This window comes from Balaenoptera musculus, chromosome 13, assembly GCF_009873245.2.
Source record: "Balaenoptera musculus isolate JJ_BM4_2016_0621 chromosome 13, mBalMus1.pri.v3, whole genome shotgun sequence".
Taxonomy (NCBI): Eukaryota; Metazoa; Chordata; class Mammalia; order Artiodactyla; family Balaenopteridae; genus Balaenoptera; species Balaenoptera musculus.
In genome coordinates this window covers 27,442,083-27,459,079 of record NC_045797.1, presented here as the reverse complement: position 1 = coordinate 27,459,079, position 16,997 = coordinate 27,442,083, and the positions used below count along the sequence as shown (strand labels likewise).

The following is a 16,997-nucleotide window of genomic DNA, read 5'->3' as shown; positions in this document are numbered from 1 at the left end:
TGGAAGATGAGACCACCCATCCCCACCCACTGCAGTTTGATGTGAGGGTTACAGAGAGGACCCTCCTACTTCCTCTTCCTCCCCAGGGCTGGATGTGTTCACTGCCTCCCTGGGCCTCTCTAGTCCGTTAGGGACAGTTCTTGCTTTGAAAGAGTGGTCCTTTGTGTAATTTCCACTCATTGCTTCCCTCTGCAATATCATAACCCTTCCAGACAGGCACTTCAAATATATTTGCCTGACTCTTCAAGCTACATTTCCTCCTGTCCTTCGCCCTCCCTCCCACATCTGTTTTCTAGGCCCCTCACTGTAATAAAGTCACACAGCCCGGGTTCAAATCTTCGTGCCACCACTTACTAGCAGTATGAGCTTGGGCAGATTACTGAACCCCAGAGTCTCAGTTTCCACGTTATAAAATGGGCCTAATGATGGGAAATCACTTCATAAGGTTAGCATGAGAGGTATCTCAACATACTCTAAGCAGTGATGAGTAATATCATCTTAGAAATCTTTGCTTAAAGCAAAAGGTTGTACCTCCTTATTGTTTGATTTGCATTTCTTTGATTGCTAGTGAGATTGAACATTTTTTCAGTTATTAGTCATTTATATTTCCTCTTTTAATGAGTTGTCTATTGCCTGAATTGTCTATTTTCTATGTCCATTTTTCTTTGAAGCCTTAACTTATCAATTTATATTAACCCTTTCTACGTTAATAATAACACTTTGTCTTTTATATTTATTGCAAATATGTTTTGACATAAGTAGTCAAATCGTTGAATTTCTTCCATTGTTTCAAGCTGAGGTTCTTCCACACTCACAGGTCCAATAAATATCCATTCATAGTTTTTCTAGTTTTTAAATTGTTTGGCTTTTTCTTTGTTCTTTCATTCTCTTTAAATTCTTCTAGAAACTATTTTGGTGAATGATTTGAGGTGAAAATCTAACCTTCTCTCCCCAACAGCTATCCAAGTTTCCCAATACTTATGGAAAAACCCTATCCCTTTGCCACTGATTTTCTCATATAAATTTTTATATACATACTATAGACAGAGTCTGAACTTTGTACTCTAGTCCACTGAGATTTATATCTTTTTGTCAGTGCTATTCTGTTTTAATTATTGTTGCCTTTTAAATGCTTTATACAGTGGAAGAGAAAATCTTTACTCATTTCTTTTTTTTCAGAGATTTTTATAGCTACTCTCACCTGTGTATTCATCCATATGAGCTCTAATTCTTTTTGGAATTGTGAGAGAAATTGTTGTGAGAAAAATTGACATCTTTACAAACAACAGCCATACTCTCGGCTTCTATTTAACATTGTACTGGAGGTTCTAGCTAGGGCAATTAGGCAAGAAAACAAACTAAAACTATCCAGGTTGGAAAGGAAGAGTAAAAGTATCTCTGTTTGCAGATTACATGACCTTGTAAATAGAAAATCCTAAGGAATCCACTAAGAAATTATTAGAACTAATAAATGGGTACAGGAAGGTTACAGGATACAAGATCAATATATTAAAATCAATTGTATTTCTAAAACTAGCAATGAAAAATTAAAAATAAAATTAAAACAATTCCATTTATAAAAGTATAAAAAAGAATAAAGTACTTAGAAGTGAATAGAATATAACAAAAGAAGTATAAGATTTGTACACTGAAAACTACAAAACATCATTGAAAGAAATTAACAAAGACCTAATTAAATGGAAAGACATCTCACTTTCATGAATTGGAAGACTTAATACTGTTATGATGCCAATACACCCCAAATTGGCCTGCAGATTCAACACATTCCCCATCAATATCGCAGCTGCTGTTTTTGCAGAAATTGACAAGCTGATCCAGGAAATCATATGGAAATGCAAGGGACCCAGAATAGCCAAACAAGTCTTGGAAACGAAAAGCAAAGTTGGAGGATTCACACTTCCCGATTTCAAAACTTACTACAAATCAAGACAATGGGGTAACTGACATAAAGATAGACATAGATCAGTGGAAAAGAATTGAGATTCCAGAAATAAACCCTTATATTTATGGCTGACTGATTTTTCAATAAAGGTGCCAAGACCATTCCATGGGGAAAGAATGGTCTTTTCAACAAATGGTGTTAGGACAGCTGGATATTTGCATGCAAAAGAATTAAGTTGAACCCCTTCGCTACACCATACACAAAAGTTAACTCAAAATAGATCATAGACCTAAATATAAACACTAAAACTATAAAGCTTTTCGAAGAAAATGTAGAAGTAAATATTCATGACCTTGGGTTAGGCAAAGCCGTCTTAGATACAACACCAAAAGCACAAACAACCAAAGAAAAAATAGATAAACTAGACTTCATGAAAATTAAAAACTCTTGTCCTTCAAAGAACACCATCAAGAAAGTAAAAAGACAACCTATGGGATGAGAGAAAATATTTTTAAATCATATTTGTGATAAGAGGCTAGTATCCAGAATATTTAAAGAACTCATAATTCAACAATAAAGACAACCCAATTTAAAAATGGGCAAATGATTTGAATAGATATTTCCCTAAAGAAGATATACAAATAGCCAATACATACATGAAAAGATATCAAAAACATTATCCATTAAGGCGATATAAATCAAAACCACAATGAAGTACCACTTCACTCCCTCTAGACAGATAATAACAAGTGTTGTCAGGATGTGGAGACCCTGGAACCCTCATACATTGCTGGTGGGAATATAAAATGGTACAGCTGCTTTGGAAAACATTTTGGCAGTTACTCAAATTGTTAAACATGGGAGCTACCATATGACCCACCGATTTCACTCCTGGAAATATGCCCAAGAGAAATGAAAACATGCATCTTACATAAAAAGTGTGCATGCATATTCATTCCCAGATTCCTACCTCAAACCTACAAACCTATGCCCACCTGCATTTTTCCTATCTCAGAGAAAGAGGTGTTCCTGTGTGCTTCATTTTCCTCTCTGTGCCTTGAGGCACTCTAAGCTTCCATCTCCTCCTTCATTTCTGTGTTTCTTCTCCACTGGCTCCTTCATTCTCATCATATAAATATGCTCGTCTCTCCCAATATAAACAGAGAAAACAACAACTCCCCCTCTCTATCAGTCTGTACAATGTCCTCCTTTCCTTCAAGTTTTCTGAAGATGATTTACCCTCCTCGTCTTTATCCCCTTCTTCCTCATTCACACCCCAAACCACAGCAGCCTGGGTCTCCAAGCTCCTATCCCATCTGTGATTGCAAAATTCCAGGACCCTCCTTCAGTCTTTATCTTACTTGACCTCTCTTTGGCATTCAGTAGTTAATCACTCCCTTCTCCAAACTCCCTCAGCTCCACTCTCTGCCTCTGGGCCTGCTCTTTTTTTTTTTTTTTTTTTTTTTTTATTTATTTATTTGGCTGTGCCGGGACTTAGTTGCAGCATGTGGGATCTAGTTCCCTGACCAGGGATCGAACCCAGGCCCCCTGCATTGGGAGCACGGAGGGAGTCTTAACCGCTGGACCACCAGGGAAGTCCCTGGGCTCTTCTACGCTTTTGCTCCTGCCTCTTCCTCCACTCACTACTTCTAGGTCTCCTTCAGGGGCTTCTCTTCCTTCCCCCATTTCTTAACATTGGTTTATTTCTCAGCCCTCTTCTCTTTTCACTCCTCAGACTTTCCCTGGAGATTTATTTGGAGAAATGGCTGATTCTAGGACTAGGGCAGGGAAAATACAAGATGAGCTTGTATGATTTTGTAAAGCCAGAAAACAAGGAAATCCTCAGGAAGAAAAGCAGGGGAAGTAGAGGGGTAGTGTCAAAAGAGCACAGACGCCAACATGAAAGAACTCCCAGTGGCCAGAGCTGGAACAATTTGAGTAATACAATATATCACAATGGTATTGGATTTTAACCCATAAAATAAAATAAATATCCATGAGTCTAAAGTTATATCAATAAATGATTGAATGAATAAATAAGTAAATGAGGAGAAGAGAAAAATCTTCCTTACAGAAGAATTCTGATAGATACTGCCCCCTCCAAGAAGTGGAACTTAATTCCCTTCTCCTTGTGTGTGACTGGACTCAGAGACTCACCTTCAAAGAATAGAGTATGAAAAATGGAAATTTTACAGTGACAAAACCTGGCAGACACCACCTTAATCAAGTGATCTAGATTAACATCCCTGGTGATAAATCATATTGATTAGCATGTGCCCAACGCAATAAGGGCTTTTCACCTCTGTGCCTTTCTAAAAACTCATAGCTGCTTTCTACACAAGAGAAAAACAACAGACAAATCCAAATTGAGGGGCATCCTTCAGAATACCTGAGTAGGACCCTTCAAAAGTGTCGAGGTCATGATAACCATCAGAGATGGGAGGAAATTTATGAGACATGTCCTTCCTTGAGGGGACCTGAGCTGTGTACGTCCCTAACACATCCCCCAAGTGCGATCCTTAAACACTAGGTTTTAGTTTTACCTGTTATTTTGAAGAAAAGACTTTTTAAAAATTAATTAGTTTATTTGCTTCTATTGAGATATAGTTGATTTATAAGATTAGATACGTTTCAGGTGTACAACATAGTGATTCACAATTTTTAAAGTTTATACTCCTTTTATAGTTATTATAAAATATTGGCTATATTCCTTGTGCTGTACAATCTATCCTCTTAGCTTATTTATTTTATACATAGTAGTTTGTACCTCTTAATCCCCTACTCCTATCTTGCCCCTACCCCTACTCCTCTCATAACCACTAGTTTGATCTCTATATCTGTGAGTCTGTTTCTTTTTTGTTATATTCACTAGTTTGCTGTATTTTTTAGATTCCACATATAAGTGATAACATACAGTATTTGTCTCTCTCTGTCTGACTTATTTCACTAAGCATAAGATCCTCCAAGTCTATCCATGTTGTTGCAAATGGCAAAATTTCATTCTTTTTTAGAACTGAGTAGTATTCCATTGTATGTGTATATATATATATATATATATATATATATATATATATATATATATATATATATATATATATATATATATATATATATATATATATATTTAACATCTTTATTAGAGTATAATTGCTTTACAATGATGTGTCAGTTTCTGCTTTATAACAAAGTGAATCAGTTATACATATGTCCCCATATCTCTTCCCTCTTGCATCTCCGTCCCTCCCACCCTCCCTATCCCACCCCTCTAGGTGTTCACAAAGCACTGAGCTGATCTCCCTGTGCTATGTGGCTGCTTCCCACTAGCTATCTATTTTACATTTGGTAGTGTGTATATGTCCATGCCACTCTCTCACTTTGTCCCAGCTTACCCTTCCACCTCCCCCTATCCTCAAGTCCATTCTCTAGTAGGTCTGCATCTTTATTCCCATCTTGCCCCTAGGTTCTTCTGACCATTTTCTTTTTTTTCTTTTTTTTTTTTTTACATTCCATATATATGTGTTAGCATACGGTATTTGTTTTTCTCTTTCTGACTTACTTCACTCTGTATGACAGTCTCTAGGTCCATCCACCTCACTACAAATAACTCAGTTTCATTCCTTTTTATGGCTGAGTAATAGTCCATTGTATATATGTGCCACATCTTCTTTATCCATTCATCTGTTGATGGACACTTAGATTGCTTCCATGTCCTGGCTATTGTAAGTAGAGCTGCAATGAACATTTTGGTTCATGACTCTTTTTAAATTATGGTTTTCTCAGGGTATATGCCCAGTAGTGGGATTGCTGGGTCGTATGGTAGTTCTATTTTTAGTTTTTTAAGGAACCTCCGTACTGTTCTCCATAGTGGCTGTATCAATTTCCATTCCCACCAACAGTGCAAGAGGGTTCCCTTTTCTCCACACCCTCTCCAGCGTTTATTGTTTGTAGATTTTTTGATGATGGCCATTCTGACCGGTGTGAGATGATATCTCATTGTAGTTTTGATTTGCATTTCTCTAATGATTAATGATGTTGAGCATTCTTTCATGTGTTTGTTGGCAATCTGTATATCTTTTTTGGAGAAATGTCTAAAAAATATGGAACGCTTCACGAATTTGCGTGTCATCCTTGTGCAGGGGCCATGCTAATCTTCTCTGTATCGTTCCAATTTTAGTATATGTGCTGCCGAAGCGAGCACCCATTGTATGTATATTGTTGGACACTTAGGTTGCTTCTATATCTTGGCCATTGTAAACATGCTGCTATGAACACTGGGAGTTCATATGTCTTTTCAAATTAATGTTTTCATTTTCTTCAGATATATACCAAGGAGTGGAATTGCTGGATCATATGGTAGTTGTGTTTTTAGTTTTTTGAGGAACTTCTGTACCATTTTCCACAGTGGCTGCACCAACTTACCTTTTCACTTGTACATTTAGTGCACAAGGGTTCCCTTTGCTCCACATCCTCACCAACATTTGTTACTTGTGGTCTTTTTGATGATAGCTGTTCTGACAGGTGTGAGGTGATATCTCATTGTGGTTTTGATTTGCATTTCCCTGATGATTAACAATGTTGTGCATTTTTTCATGTGGCTGTTGGCCATCTGCATTTCTTCTTTGGAAAAATGTCTGTTCAGGTCTCCTGCTTATTTTTTAATTGGGTTGTTTGTTTGTTTGTTTTTGATGTTGAGTTGTATGATCTGCCTGTGTATTTTGGGTATTAACCCCTTATCAGTCATATCATTTGCAAATATTTTCTCCCATTCAGTAAGTTGTCTTTTTGTTTTGTGGATGGTTTCCTTTGCTGTGCAAAAGATTTTAAGCTTAATTGGGTCCCATTTATTTTTTGCTTTTATTTCTTTTATCTTAGGAGACAGAGCCAAAAAATATATATATTGCTACAATTTATGTCAAAGAGTGTTCTGTCTATGTTTTCTTCTAGGAGTTTTATGGTTTCTGACCTTACATTTAGATTTTCAATCCCTTTTGAGTTTATTTTTATATATGGTGTGGGAAAATGTTCTAATTTCATTCTTTTACATGTAGCTGTCCCGTTTTCCCAGCACCATCTATTGAAGAGACTGTCTTTTCTCCATTGTATATTCTTGCCTCCTTTATTGTAGATTAACTGACCATAAGTGCATGAATTTATTTCTGGGCTCTCTATTTTGTTCCATTGATCTACATCTCTGCTTTTGTGCCGGTACCATACTCTTTTGATTACTGTAGCTTTGTAGTACAGTCTGAAGGAGAAAAGACCTTTCATTCTATCTTTAGAAAATATTACAAAATCATTGTTATGTGAAGACATGGTCAAATGAAACCAAAAGCAGCAGGAGAAAAGTATTACAAAAGTATGTGAGGTGGTTAGATTTTTTAATTACATTATTTTCTGGATTTGAGGATGTTTTTGGTATTTGTCAGCTTAATTTTTTTTTAACTTTGGGGATAATTTTAGGTTTACAGAAAAACTCCAAAAATAGTGCAGAGAGTTCCCATTTATCCTTAACCCAGCTTCCATTAATGTTAACATTTTACAGGTACATTCGTCCAAACTAAGAAACCCACATTTGGTACAATATCATTAACTAGACTACAGACTTTATTCAGATTTTACCAGTTTTTCCATTAACATCATTTTTTCTTTTCCAAGATCCAATCCAGGATCCCACATTGCATTTGGTCATCATGTCTCCTTAGTTTCCTCCCATCTGTGATGTTTACTTGACAGTAATTCATTAAATGATACACTTGCTTTATATGATTTTCTGAATTTGTGTTATATTTAACAATAACAAATTAAAAACAAAAACAAAAGAAAAGTCATAATGGTTTCTCATTGCTCTTAGAATAAGGGCAGCCAGCCTCAGCCTGGCCAGTGAGGCCCAAATGATCTTGTGCCAACCTACCTCTACAGCCTCTCCCTGACTCATAGTGGCCTAGTCAAGCCGGCCTCCTTTCCATCTCTTGTATTTTACCTTGCTCCTTCCTGCCACAGGGCCTTTGCACCTGCTATTTCCTCTCCCTGGCACACTCTTCCCTCCTCTTTGCCAAGGTAACTCCTGCTCCTCTGTTGATATCATTTCAGCATCTCTCATGCAGTCCAGCCTTGCCTGGCCTCCCTAGCTGTGTAGAATATCCTTACCACAGCCTCTCATTGCTGTCCACAGGGGCAATGCTACACTGGTTTGAGTTTTCAAGGAGAGGCTAGAGAAGCTGAATTGTTGTGTAGAGTGAGAAGAATTTCAAGTTTCCCACAGCCACCTAGCAATCCACGAGGGAGGGGCAGGCAGAAGAGATCAGAGGGGACAGCAGAACCAGCAAAATTGCAAGAGGCATGTGTTTTTAAGCATGACTTTTGTTATTAGTTTCTAATTTTAGTGCATTAGGGGCAGATGACATGGTCTGTATGATACTGATTCTATGAAATTTATTACAGCTTCTTCTGGCCAGTTTAAATGTTCTTCTGGGGCTCAAAAAAATGTGAATTCTCTGTTGGGTATAGGGTTCTATTATACCTAATAGATCAAATTTATTAATTGTATTGTTTAGGTCATCAGTATCTCTAATTTTTGTCTTGCTCTGTTGGTGTCTAGGTTTCTAAGAGGAGCAACTTTGGAGTTACACAGGCTTAAGGATATTTATTTATAAGTAAAAAGATAAAGATTAATTTCTAAAAATTATACATTTTTCAAATTGTTGGGGTTGGGGAGAAACAACAAAGAAAACACAGACCAGAAAGCAAATGAGGGAAAACGAGGGGGTATTAAAAAGCAATCTGAATCTATAAAAGATGACACAACTAAATCTATCTGCATAACAATAATTGAATGGGAGAGACTTGCCAACTGAAAGAAAATACTTTCAGATACAGTTTTAAAAAACTAAATGAAAATATATGCTATCAATAAAAGATATACCTAAAATAAAAATGCTCAAGGAGTTTGAAAGTAAAAGAATTGAAACTCAGTGGGTTTTAAAATAACTTGACGGCTTTTTGCCCATGGACGCCGCCAAGTGAGCACCGTTGACGTCTCCCCCCTCCACTGACATCATGTCTAAGTCAGGGTCTCCCAAAGAGCCCGAACAGCTGCAGAAGCCCTTCGTCGGAAGTTTGAGCTTTGAAACAACCGATGAGAGTCTGAGGAGCCATTCTGAGCAATGGGGAGCGCTCACAGATTGTGTGGTAATGAGGGATCCAAACATCAAGCGCTCCAGAGGCTTCGGGTTTGTCACCTATGCCATTGCAGAGGAGGTGGATATGGCCATGAATGCAAGGCCACACAAGGTGGATGGAAGAGTTGTGGAACCAAAGAGGGCCGTCTCAAGAGAAGATTCTCAAAGACCTGGTGCCCACTTAACTGTGAAAAAGATTTTTATTGGTGGCATTAAAGGAGACACTGAAGAACATCACCTAAGAGATTATTTTGAACAGTATGGGAAAACTGAAGTGATTGAAGTCATGACTGACCGAGGCAGTGGCAAAAAGAGAGGCTTTGCTTTCGTAAGCTTTGGTGACCATGACTCCGTAGACAAGATTGTCATTCAGAAATACCACACTGTGAATGGCCACAACTGTGAAGGAAGGAAAGCCCCATCTCAGCAAGAGATGGCTGGTGCTTCATCCAGCCAAAGAGGTCGAAGTGGTTCTGGAAACTTTGGTGGTGGTCTTGGAGGTGGTTTTGGTGGGAATGACAGCTTTGGTCGTGGAGGAAACGTCAGTGGTCGAGATGCCTTTGGTGGCAGCCGCGGTGGTGGTGGATATGGTGGCAGTGGGGATGGCTATAATGGATTTGGTAATGATGGAAGCAATTTTGGAGGTGGTGGAAGCTACAATGATTTTGGCAATTACAACAATCAATCTTTAAATTTTGGACCCAGGAAAGGAGGAAATTTTGGAGGCAGAAGTTCTGGCCCCTGTGGTGGTGGAGGCCAATACTTTGCCAAACCACGAAACCAAGGTGGCTATGGTGGTTCCAGCAGCAGCAGTAGCTATGGCAGTGGCAGAAGGTTTTAATTACTGCCAGGAAACAAAGCTTAGCAGGAGAGGAGAGCCAGAGAAGTGACAGGGAAGCTACAGGGTACAACAGATTCGTGAACTCAGCCAAGCACCGTGGTGGCAGGGCCTAGCTGCTACAAAGAAGACATGTCTTAGACAATACTCATGTATATGGGCAAAAAAAACTCGAGGACTGTATTTGTGACTAATTGTATAACAGGTTATTTTAGTTTCTGTTCTGTGGAAAGTGTAAAGCATTCCAACAAAGGGTTTTAATGTAGATTTTTTTTTGCACCCATGCTGTTGATTGCTAAATGTAATAGTCTGATCATGACGCTGAATAAACGTGTCTTTTTAAATAAATAAATAAATAAATAACTTGACTAATTGATTCTAAAGTATATTCAGAAGAGTACATTTAGAGAGTAACAAATATTTGTTGAGTGCCTACTTGGTACCAGGCATGTGTTTTAAAGCTGCAATAATTAAAACAATGTAGGATAGAGCCAGAAGTAGACAAATAGAGTCAGCAGGAACAGAATAGAAAGTCTGGAAATAGCCTTACATGTGCATAGGATTTAATCTATGATAAAGATGATATCTTAAATATTAAGAAAAGGACAACTTTACTTCCCACTTGTAAAAAAAAAAAAGTCATAAATATTAAATACAAAGTTAGAATTCCAACTCATTAAAAAAAAATGTCAGATAGATTAAAGATCTACACATTAAAAACCCCACTCAAGTAATAGAATAAAATATAGGAGTTTACTTTTATGTTTGGGGTTCCATCTCAACTGCTCAAAGAATTTGAATAAACAGTTCACAAGGGAAATACAAAGGGCAGTTTAACATATGCAAAAAAGTTTAACCTCATTGGTAGCTTAAAATTGTAAACTAATGCAAAGTGATACCCAGTGTGGGGGGCGAAAGGATACCCTTGGGGTGAGTATGAACTGGCAAAGCCTTTTTAGAGACCAATTCAGCAATATCTATCAATAATTTAAAACAAGTTATCCCTATAATCTGGCAAGTCCATTTCAAGGAATTTACACTGTGGAAATCCTCACATAAATGTACAAAGAACATTGTAAAAGAATGTTCATTTCTGCTTTAAAACAGCAAACCACTTGGGATGGAGCCTAAAATATCCATTAATAGAGATGAAGTCACAGCATATCAGAGAAAAGGCCGTGAGCACTGCAGGCTGCTGAGGAAAGGGGAGCTGTAGTCTCACCGGCCCTGTGCTGAGGAAAATTTCCGGCAGAGACTACTGGCCTGAGAGTCTGAGCGTCACTCAGACCTTCAGTCCCATCCAGGGTGACCTGTGGTCTCCAAGTGCCAGAGTTTCTTTATACTGCTCGACTTCAGCTTTGGTGACTAACTTCTCATTTATTTTTAGAAAAACACTTAAGCCCTAGGCCTTTTAGTTAGGCAAATTATAAAGATATATCCAACATCCTATTTTAAAATAAAAAGGTTTAAAACAGTAAGAATCTCTGCATATTTTATACTGCCGGGGATGGAGGGGAAAAGCGTCTTTGTAAATGGTTCCCTTTCATTCATGTATTGATTCAACAAATGAGGGACAGACACAGCCTCTCAAGAAGCTGTCTTCACGGAGGGAGGAACTCTCGTGAGGGAAGAGATACTAAATAACCACAAAAATACAAAACTGAAAACTTCAGTAAGCACTGGGAAGGGATGGCATAGGATATGGGAGCCTGTATTATGGGGCTTTATATGTAGGAGTCTACAGTATAGGGAATATAGCTAGACTTCATTTCGGTTGGTCAGGGAAGGTTTCCCTGAGGAAATTGCCTTAGGTGAGACCCAAGAAAGGTGAGAAGCAGAAAGGAATCCCAGAACAGTTTGCATAAAAAGGAAAGGGCTTGTGCAAAGGCCCAAGGCAGGGAATTGCTGGGAACATTTATGACGTGAAGAAAAGGCTGGTGTGGCCTGAGTACAGAGTGGGATGGCAGGAGGGAAAGGCAGGAGCCTGTGGGCCACTTTAAGGATTTGGGATTTTCTACTAAGGGCAATGCAAAACTATTTGTGGATTAGGAAAATGTTTATTTTCAACAAATATGATTCAGACCAGGCAGTCTCCAGAGTTTTGGGCAAGGGTGTGGCTATATACTGGTCAAAACAGTTACCCACAGGAAATTGGGAGGAGAGCCAGGAAGGCAGCCAGAAGTACTCCAGGGCGAATCTCCTCTTCAGTACGGAGACCCTGAGGGGCCCCCACTGGCAGTGCCAGAGCACATCGGTGGGGCTGTTTTGTGAGGCTGTGCACAAGCTATAATCCAGACAGATGAATCCAGACATTGGGAGGTACACTGATGGTGTTCTTGGGTGGAGATGGGGTGCTGGAAACGGGTAAGTTTTGAGTAAGTTCTGCCATATTGATGGGGAATTGTGCTGCCTAATTTTCCAATTAAAACAAAATTCAGATTATAATATGAAATTTTAAAGTTTTTAGTGTTTGCAGCGAATTCAAAATTTATAAAATATATTGGGCTTCCCTGGTGGCGCACTGGTTGAGAATCTGCCTGCCAATGCAGGGGACACGGGTTCGAGCCCTGGTCTGGGAAGATCCCACATGCCGCAGAGCAACTGGGCCCGTGAGCCACAACTACTGAGCCTGCGCGTCTGGAGCCTGTGCTCCGCAACAAGAGAGGCTGCGATAGTGAGAGGCCCGCGCACCGCGATGAAGAGTGGCCCCCGCTTGCCACAACTAGAGAAAGCCCTCGCACAGAAACGAAGACCCAACACAGCCAAAAATAAATAAATAAATAAATAAATAAATAAATAAATTTTTAAAAATTTATAAAATATAAATCAAATACATTTGAGGTTGGATATTTTATTAGGTGCCTGTAGCCATTACAATAAATTACCACAAACTTGGTGACTTAAAACAGCACAAATGTATTCCCTTGCTGTTCTAGGGTCCAGATATCTGCTTAACTGGTCTAAAATCAAGGCATCAGCAGGGCTGTGTTCCTTCTGGAGGCTCTAGGGGAGAATCTACTTCCTTGCATTTCAGAGCTTTTGGCGATGCCTGCATTCCTTAGCTCCTGACCACTTCCTCCAGCCTCTTGTTTCCATCTTCACATCTCTTACTTCTGTAGCCAAATCACCCCCTGCTTCCTTCTTATAAGGGTACTTGTGATTACATGTAGGGCCCACATACGTGGATAATCCAGAATAATCTTCCCATTTCAAGATCCTTAACTTAATCACATCTTCAGAGTCCCTTTTGCTATATGTATAAAATTATATTCACAAGTATCAGGGATTAGTATCTGAATATCTTTGGGGCCATTATTCATCTTGTCACAGGTGTATAGTTGAATATAGCCCTCAGATTTGAACCTATCTCAGATTTTCCCCCAGCTACAATAATAAAATGTCCCTAAATTATCCCAATACTCTGGTCCCTAAACCTATGATACTTTTTTTTTTAACAGCTTTACTGAGGTTCAATGTATATACTCTAAAATTCACCCATTGTAATTATGTAAGTACATACATAATTCAATTATGTTTAGTAGATTTATAGAGTTATGCAACTATTACAACAATCCAGATTTTTTGCAGTCAATCCCCACCCCTAAATCCAGCCCAGGCATCCACTAATCTACTTCTATCTATAGATTTACCTTTTCTGTATACTTCGTGTTAATGGGATCATATCATATACAGTCATTTGTGTCTAGCTTTCACTTAGTATAATGTTTTTGAGGTTCATCTCTGTCATAGTGTGTGTCAGTAATCAGTAGTTACTCCTTTTTATCACTGAGTAGTGTTCCATTGCATGAATAAATCACATTATGTTTATCCATTAAGCTGTTAATGGACATTTGGATTATTTCCTAGTTTTGACTATTGTGAGTATTGCTGCTGCGAATATTCATGTGCAATGCTTTGTGTGGACATATGTTTTCATTTGTAAGCTTATTTTTAATTTTTTAAGAAACTGCCAAACTGTTTTCCAGAGTGGCTGTACCACTTTACACTCCCGTCACGTATGTATGTGGAATCCAGTTTCTCCACGTCCTTGCCAACACTTGTATAGAATATCTTTTTCCCATTGAATTGCCTTGGAAACTTTGCCAAAACTAAATTGACCTTACGTGTGAGGGCTCATTTCTGGACTCTCAATTCTATTTCATTGGTCTATATGTCCATCTTAATGCCAGTCCCATGTTGTGTTGATTACTGTAATTCTGTAGTAAGTTTTGAAATCAGAAATTGTGAGTCCTCCAACTTTTTTTTTTCAAGATTGTTTTGACTATTCTAGATCTTTTGCATTTCCATATTAATTTTAGAATTAGCTTGTCAATTTCTGCAAAAAACACAGCTGGGATTTTGATAGGGATTGCACTGAATCTGTAGATCAATTGGGGCAGTATAACCATCTTAACAATAGTAGCTTTTTGTGAATTTCTTAGCATTTTCTATATACAGGATCATGTCATTTTTGAATAAAGACAGTTTTACTTCTTTTCCAATGTGAATTGCTTCATTTTTATTTTTTACTTTTTGGCCTTATCACACTAAGTAAAACCTCCAGCACAATGTTGATTAAAAGTGGCAACAGGGAATTCCCTAGAGGTCCAGTGGTTGGGACTCTGTGCTTCCACTGCAGGGGGCACAGATTCAATCTCTGGTTGGGGAACTAAGATCCCACATGCTACCTGGTGCAGCCTCAAAAAAAAAAAAAGAAAAAAAAAATGGCAACAGCAGATATCCTTGCCTTGTTCCTGAACTTATAGGGAAACATTCAGTCTTTTACCATGGCATTTAATATTGACTGTAGGGACTTCCCTGGTGGCTCAGTGGTTAAGAATCCGCCTGCCAATGCAGGGGACATGGGTTCAAGCCCTGGTCCAGGAAGATCCCACATGCTGTGGAGCAACTAAGCCTGTGGGCCACAACTACTGAGCCTGTGCTCTAGAGCCCACAAGCCACAACTACTGAGCCTGTGTACTACAAGTACTGAAGCCCACGTGCCTAGAGCCCATGCTCCGCAACAAGAGAAGCCACTGCAATGAGAAGCCCGCGCACTACGACAAAGAGTAGCCCCCACTCGCCACAACTAGAGAAAGCCCACGCGCAGCTACGAAGACCCAACGCAGCCAAAAAAATTAAAATAAATTTTTTAAAAAATTGACTGTAGATTTTAGTTAGATACACTTTATCAAGTTGAGAAAGTCCCCTTTTATTCCTAGCTTAAGAGCTTTTATCATTAATGGATGGTGGATTTTGTCAAATGTTTTTTCCACATCTACTGAAATGACATTATGGTTTTTGTCATTTATTTTATTAATATGGTGATTTACCTTCATTGATTTTCAGATGTTAAACCAACCTTGCACTCCTGGGATAAAGGCCATTTGGCCATGGTGTATAACTCTATTTATATGTTGCTGGATTTTATTTGATAATGTCGTGTTAAGGATTTTTGCAAGTATGTTCATAAGGGATATTGGTCTGTTTTCATAGAATGAGTTGGGGAGTGTTCCCTTCTCCTCTGCCTTATGAAAGAATTTGTGAAAGATAATATTATATCATCTTTAATTATCTAATAGAATTCACCAGTGAAATGTTCTGGGACTGAACTTTTTTTTTTTTTGGCTGTGCTGAGTCTTTGTTGGTGCACGCGGGCTTTTCTGTAGTTGCGGCTAGCAGGGGTTACTCTTCGTTGCAGTGTGCAGGCTTCTCATTGCAGTGGCTTATCTTGTTGCAGAGCGCAGGCTCTAGGTGCGCGGGCTTCAGTATTTGCAGCGTGCGGGCTCAGTAGTTGCGGCACGAGGGCCCCAGAGCCCATGGGCTTCAGTAGTTGTGGCACGTGGGCTCAGTAGTTGTGACGCACAGGCTTAGTTGACCCACGCATGTGGGATCCTCCTGGCCCAGGGATCAAACCCATGTCCCCTGTACTGGCAGGCAGATACTTATTTATTTATTTATTTATTTATTTTTGGCTGCATTGGGTCTTCGTTGCTGTGTGCGGGCTTTCTCTAGTTGTGGTGAGCGGGGGCCACTCTTTGTTGTGGTGCGTGGGCTTATTGCAGTGGCTTCTCCTGTTGCGGAGCACGGGCTCCAGGCACACAGGCTTCAGTAGTTGTGGCTTGCAGGCTCCAGAGCGCAGGCTCAGCAGTTGTGGCGCACGGGTCTTAGTTGCTCCGTGGCATGTGGGTCTTCCCAGACCAGGGATGGAACCCGTGTCTCCTGCATGGTCAGGCGGATTCTCAGCCACTGCGCCACCAGGGAAGTCCCCCCTAGAGACATTTTTTAATGTGGTTCTCAGTACAGCAAGCATTTTGAAGCCTTGTTGCCTGAGAATTTCTTTTCGAAGTATAGTTGATTTATAATATTGTGTTAGTTTCAGGCATACTGCATAGTGATTCAGGGTTTTTTATCAGATTATGTTCCATTATAGGTTATTACAAGTTATTGAATATAATTCCCTGTGCTATACAGTAAACCCTTGTTGCTTATCTATTTTATGTATAGTAGTTTGTATCTGTTAATTCCGTACTCCTAATTTGTCCTACCCTCCCTCTCCCCTTTGGTAACCATAAGTTTGTTTTCTATGTCTGTGAGTCTGTTTCTGTTTTATATACAGATTCATTTGTATTATTTTTTTAGATTCCACATATAAGTGGTATAATATAGTATTTATCTTTCTCTGACTTACTTCACTAAGTATAATATTCTCTAGGTCCATCTATGTTGCTGCAAATGGCAATACTTCATTCTTTCTTTCTTATGGCTTAGTAATATGCTATTGTATGTTATAGACCACATCTTTTTAAGCCAGTTGTCTGTTGATGGGTACTGGGTTTGTTTCCATGTCTTGGCTGTTGTAAACAGTGCTGCTATGAACATTTTGGAGCATGTGTCTTTTCAAATTAGAGTTTTCTTTTTTCCTAGATATATGTACAGGAGTGGGATTGCTGGATCATATGGTAGCTTTATTTTTGGTTTTTAAAGTACCCTCCATACTGTTTTCCACAGTGGCTGCACCAATTTACATTCCCACCAACAGTGCAGGAGGGTTCCCTTTCCTGAGATTTTTTTTTTT

The 16,997-nt window shown here is 39.0% G+C and overlaps 1 protein-coding gene and 1 non-coding gene across 2 annotated transcripts; one reads left to right on the top strand and one right to left on the bottom strand.

Annotated features, from left to right (window-relative positions):
• Positions 1-5,994: 5,994 nt before the first annotated feature.
• On the bottom strand, positions 5,995-6,101 carry LOC118906526. Its single transcript, XR_005022508.1, has one exon. It is a non-coding gene; the product is annotated as a U6 spliceosomal RNA (small nuclear RNA).
• Positions 6,102-8,959: 2,858 nt separating this feature from the next.
• Positions 8,960-10,251, top strand: LOC118906126 (heterogeneous nuclear ribonucleoprotein A1-like). The gene has a single exon (XM_036873438.1). The coding sequence runs from the start codon at positions 8,960-8,962 to the stop codon at positions 9,920-9,922; it is 963 nt and encodes a 320-aa protein (XP_036729333.1). The 3' UTR covers positions 9,923-10,251.
• The last annotated feature ends 6,746 nt before the right edge of the window (positions 10,252-16,997 follow it).

What these genes read in the sequence shown, in the direction of transcription:
- LOC118906126 (XM_036873438.1), top strand. Translation starts at nt 8,960, where the DNA reads ATGTCTAAGTCAGGGTCTCCCAAAGAGCCCGAACAGCTGCAGAAGCCC.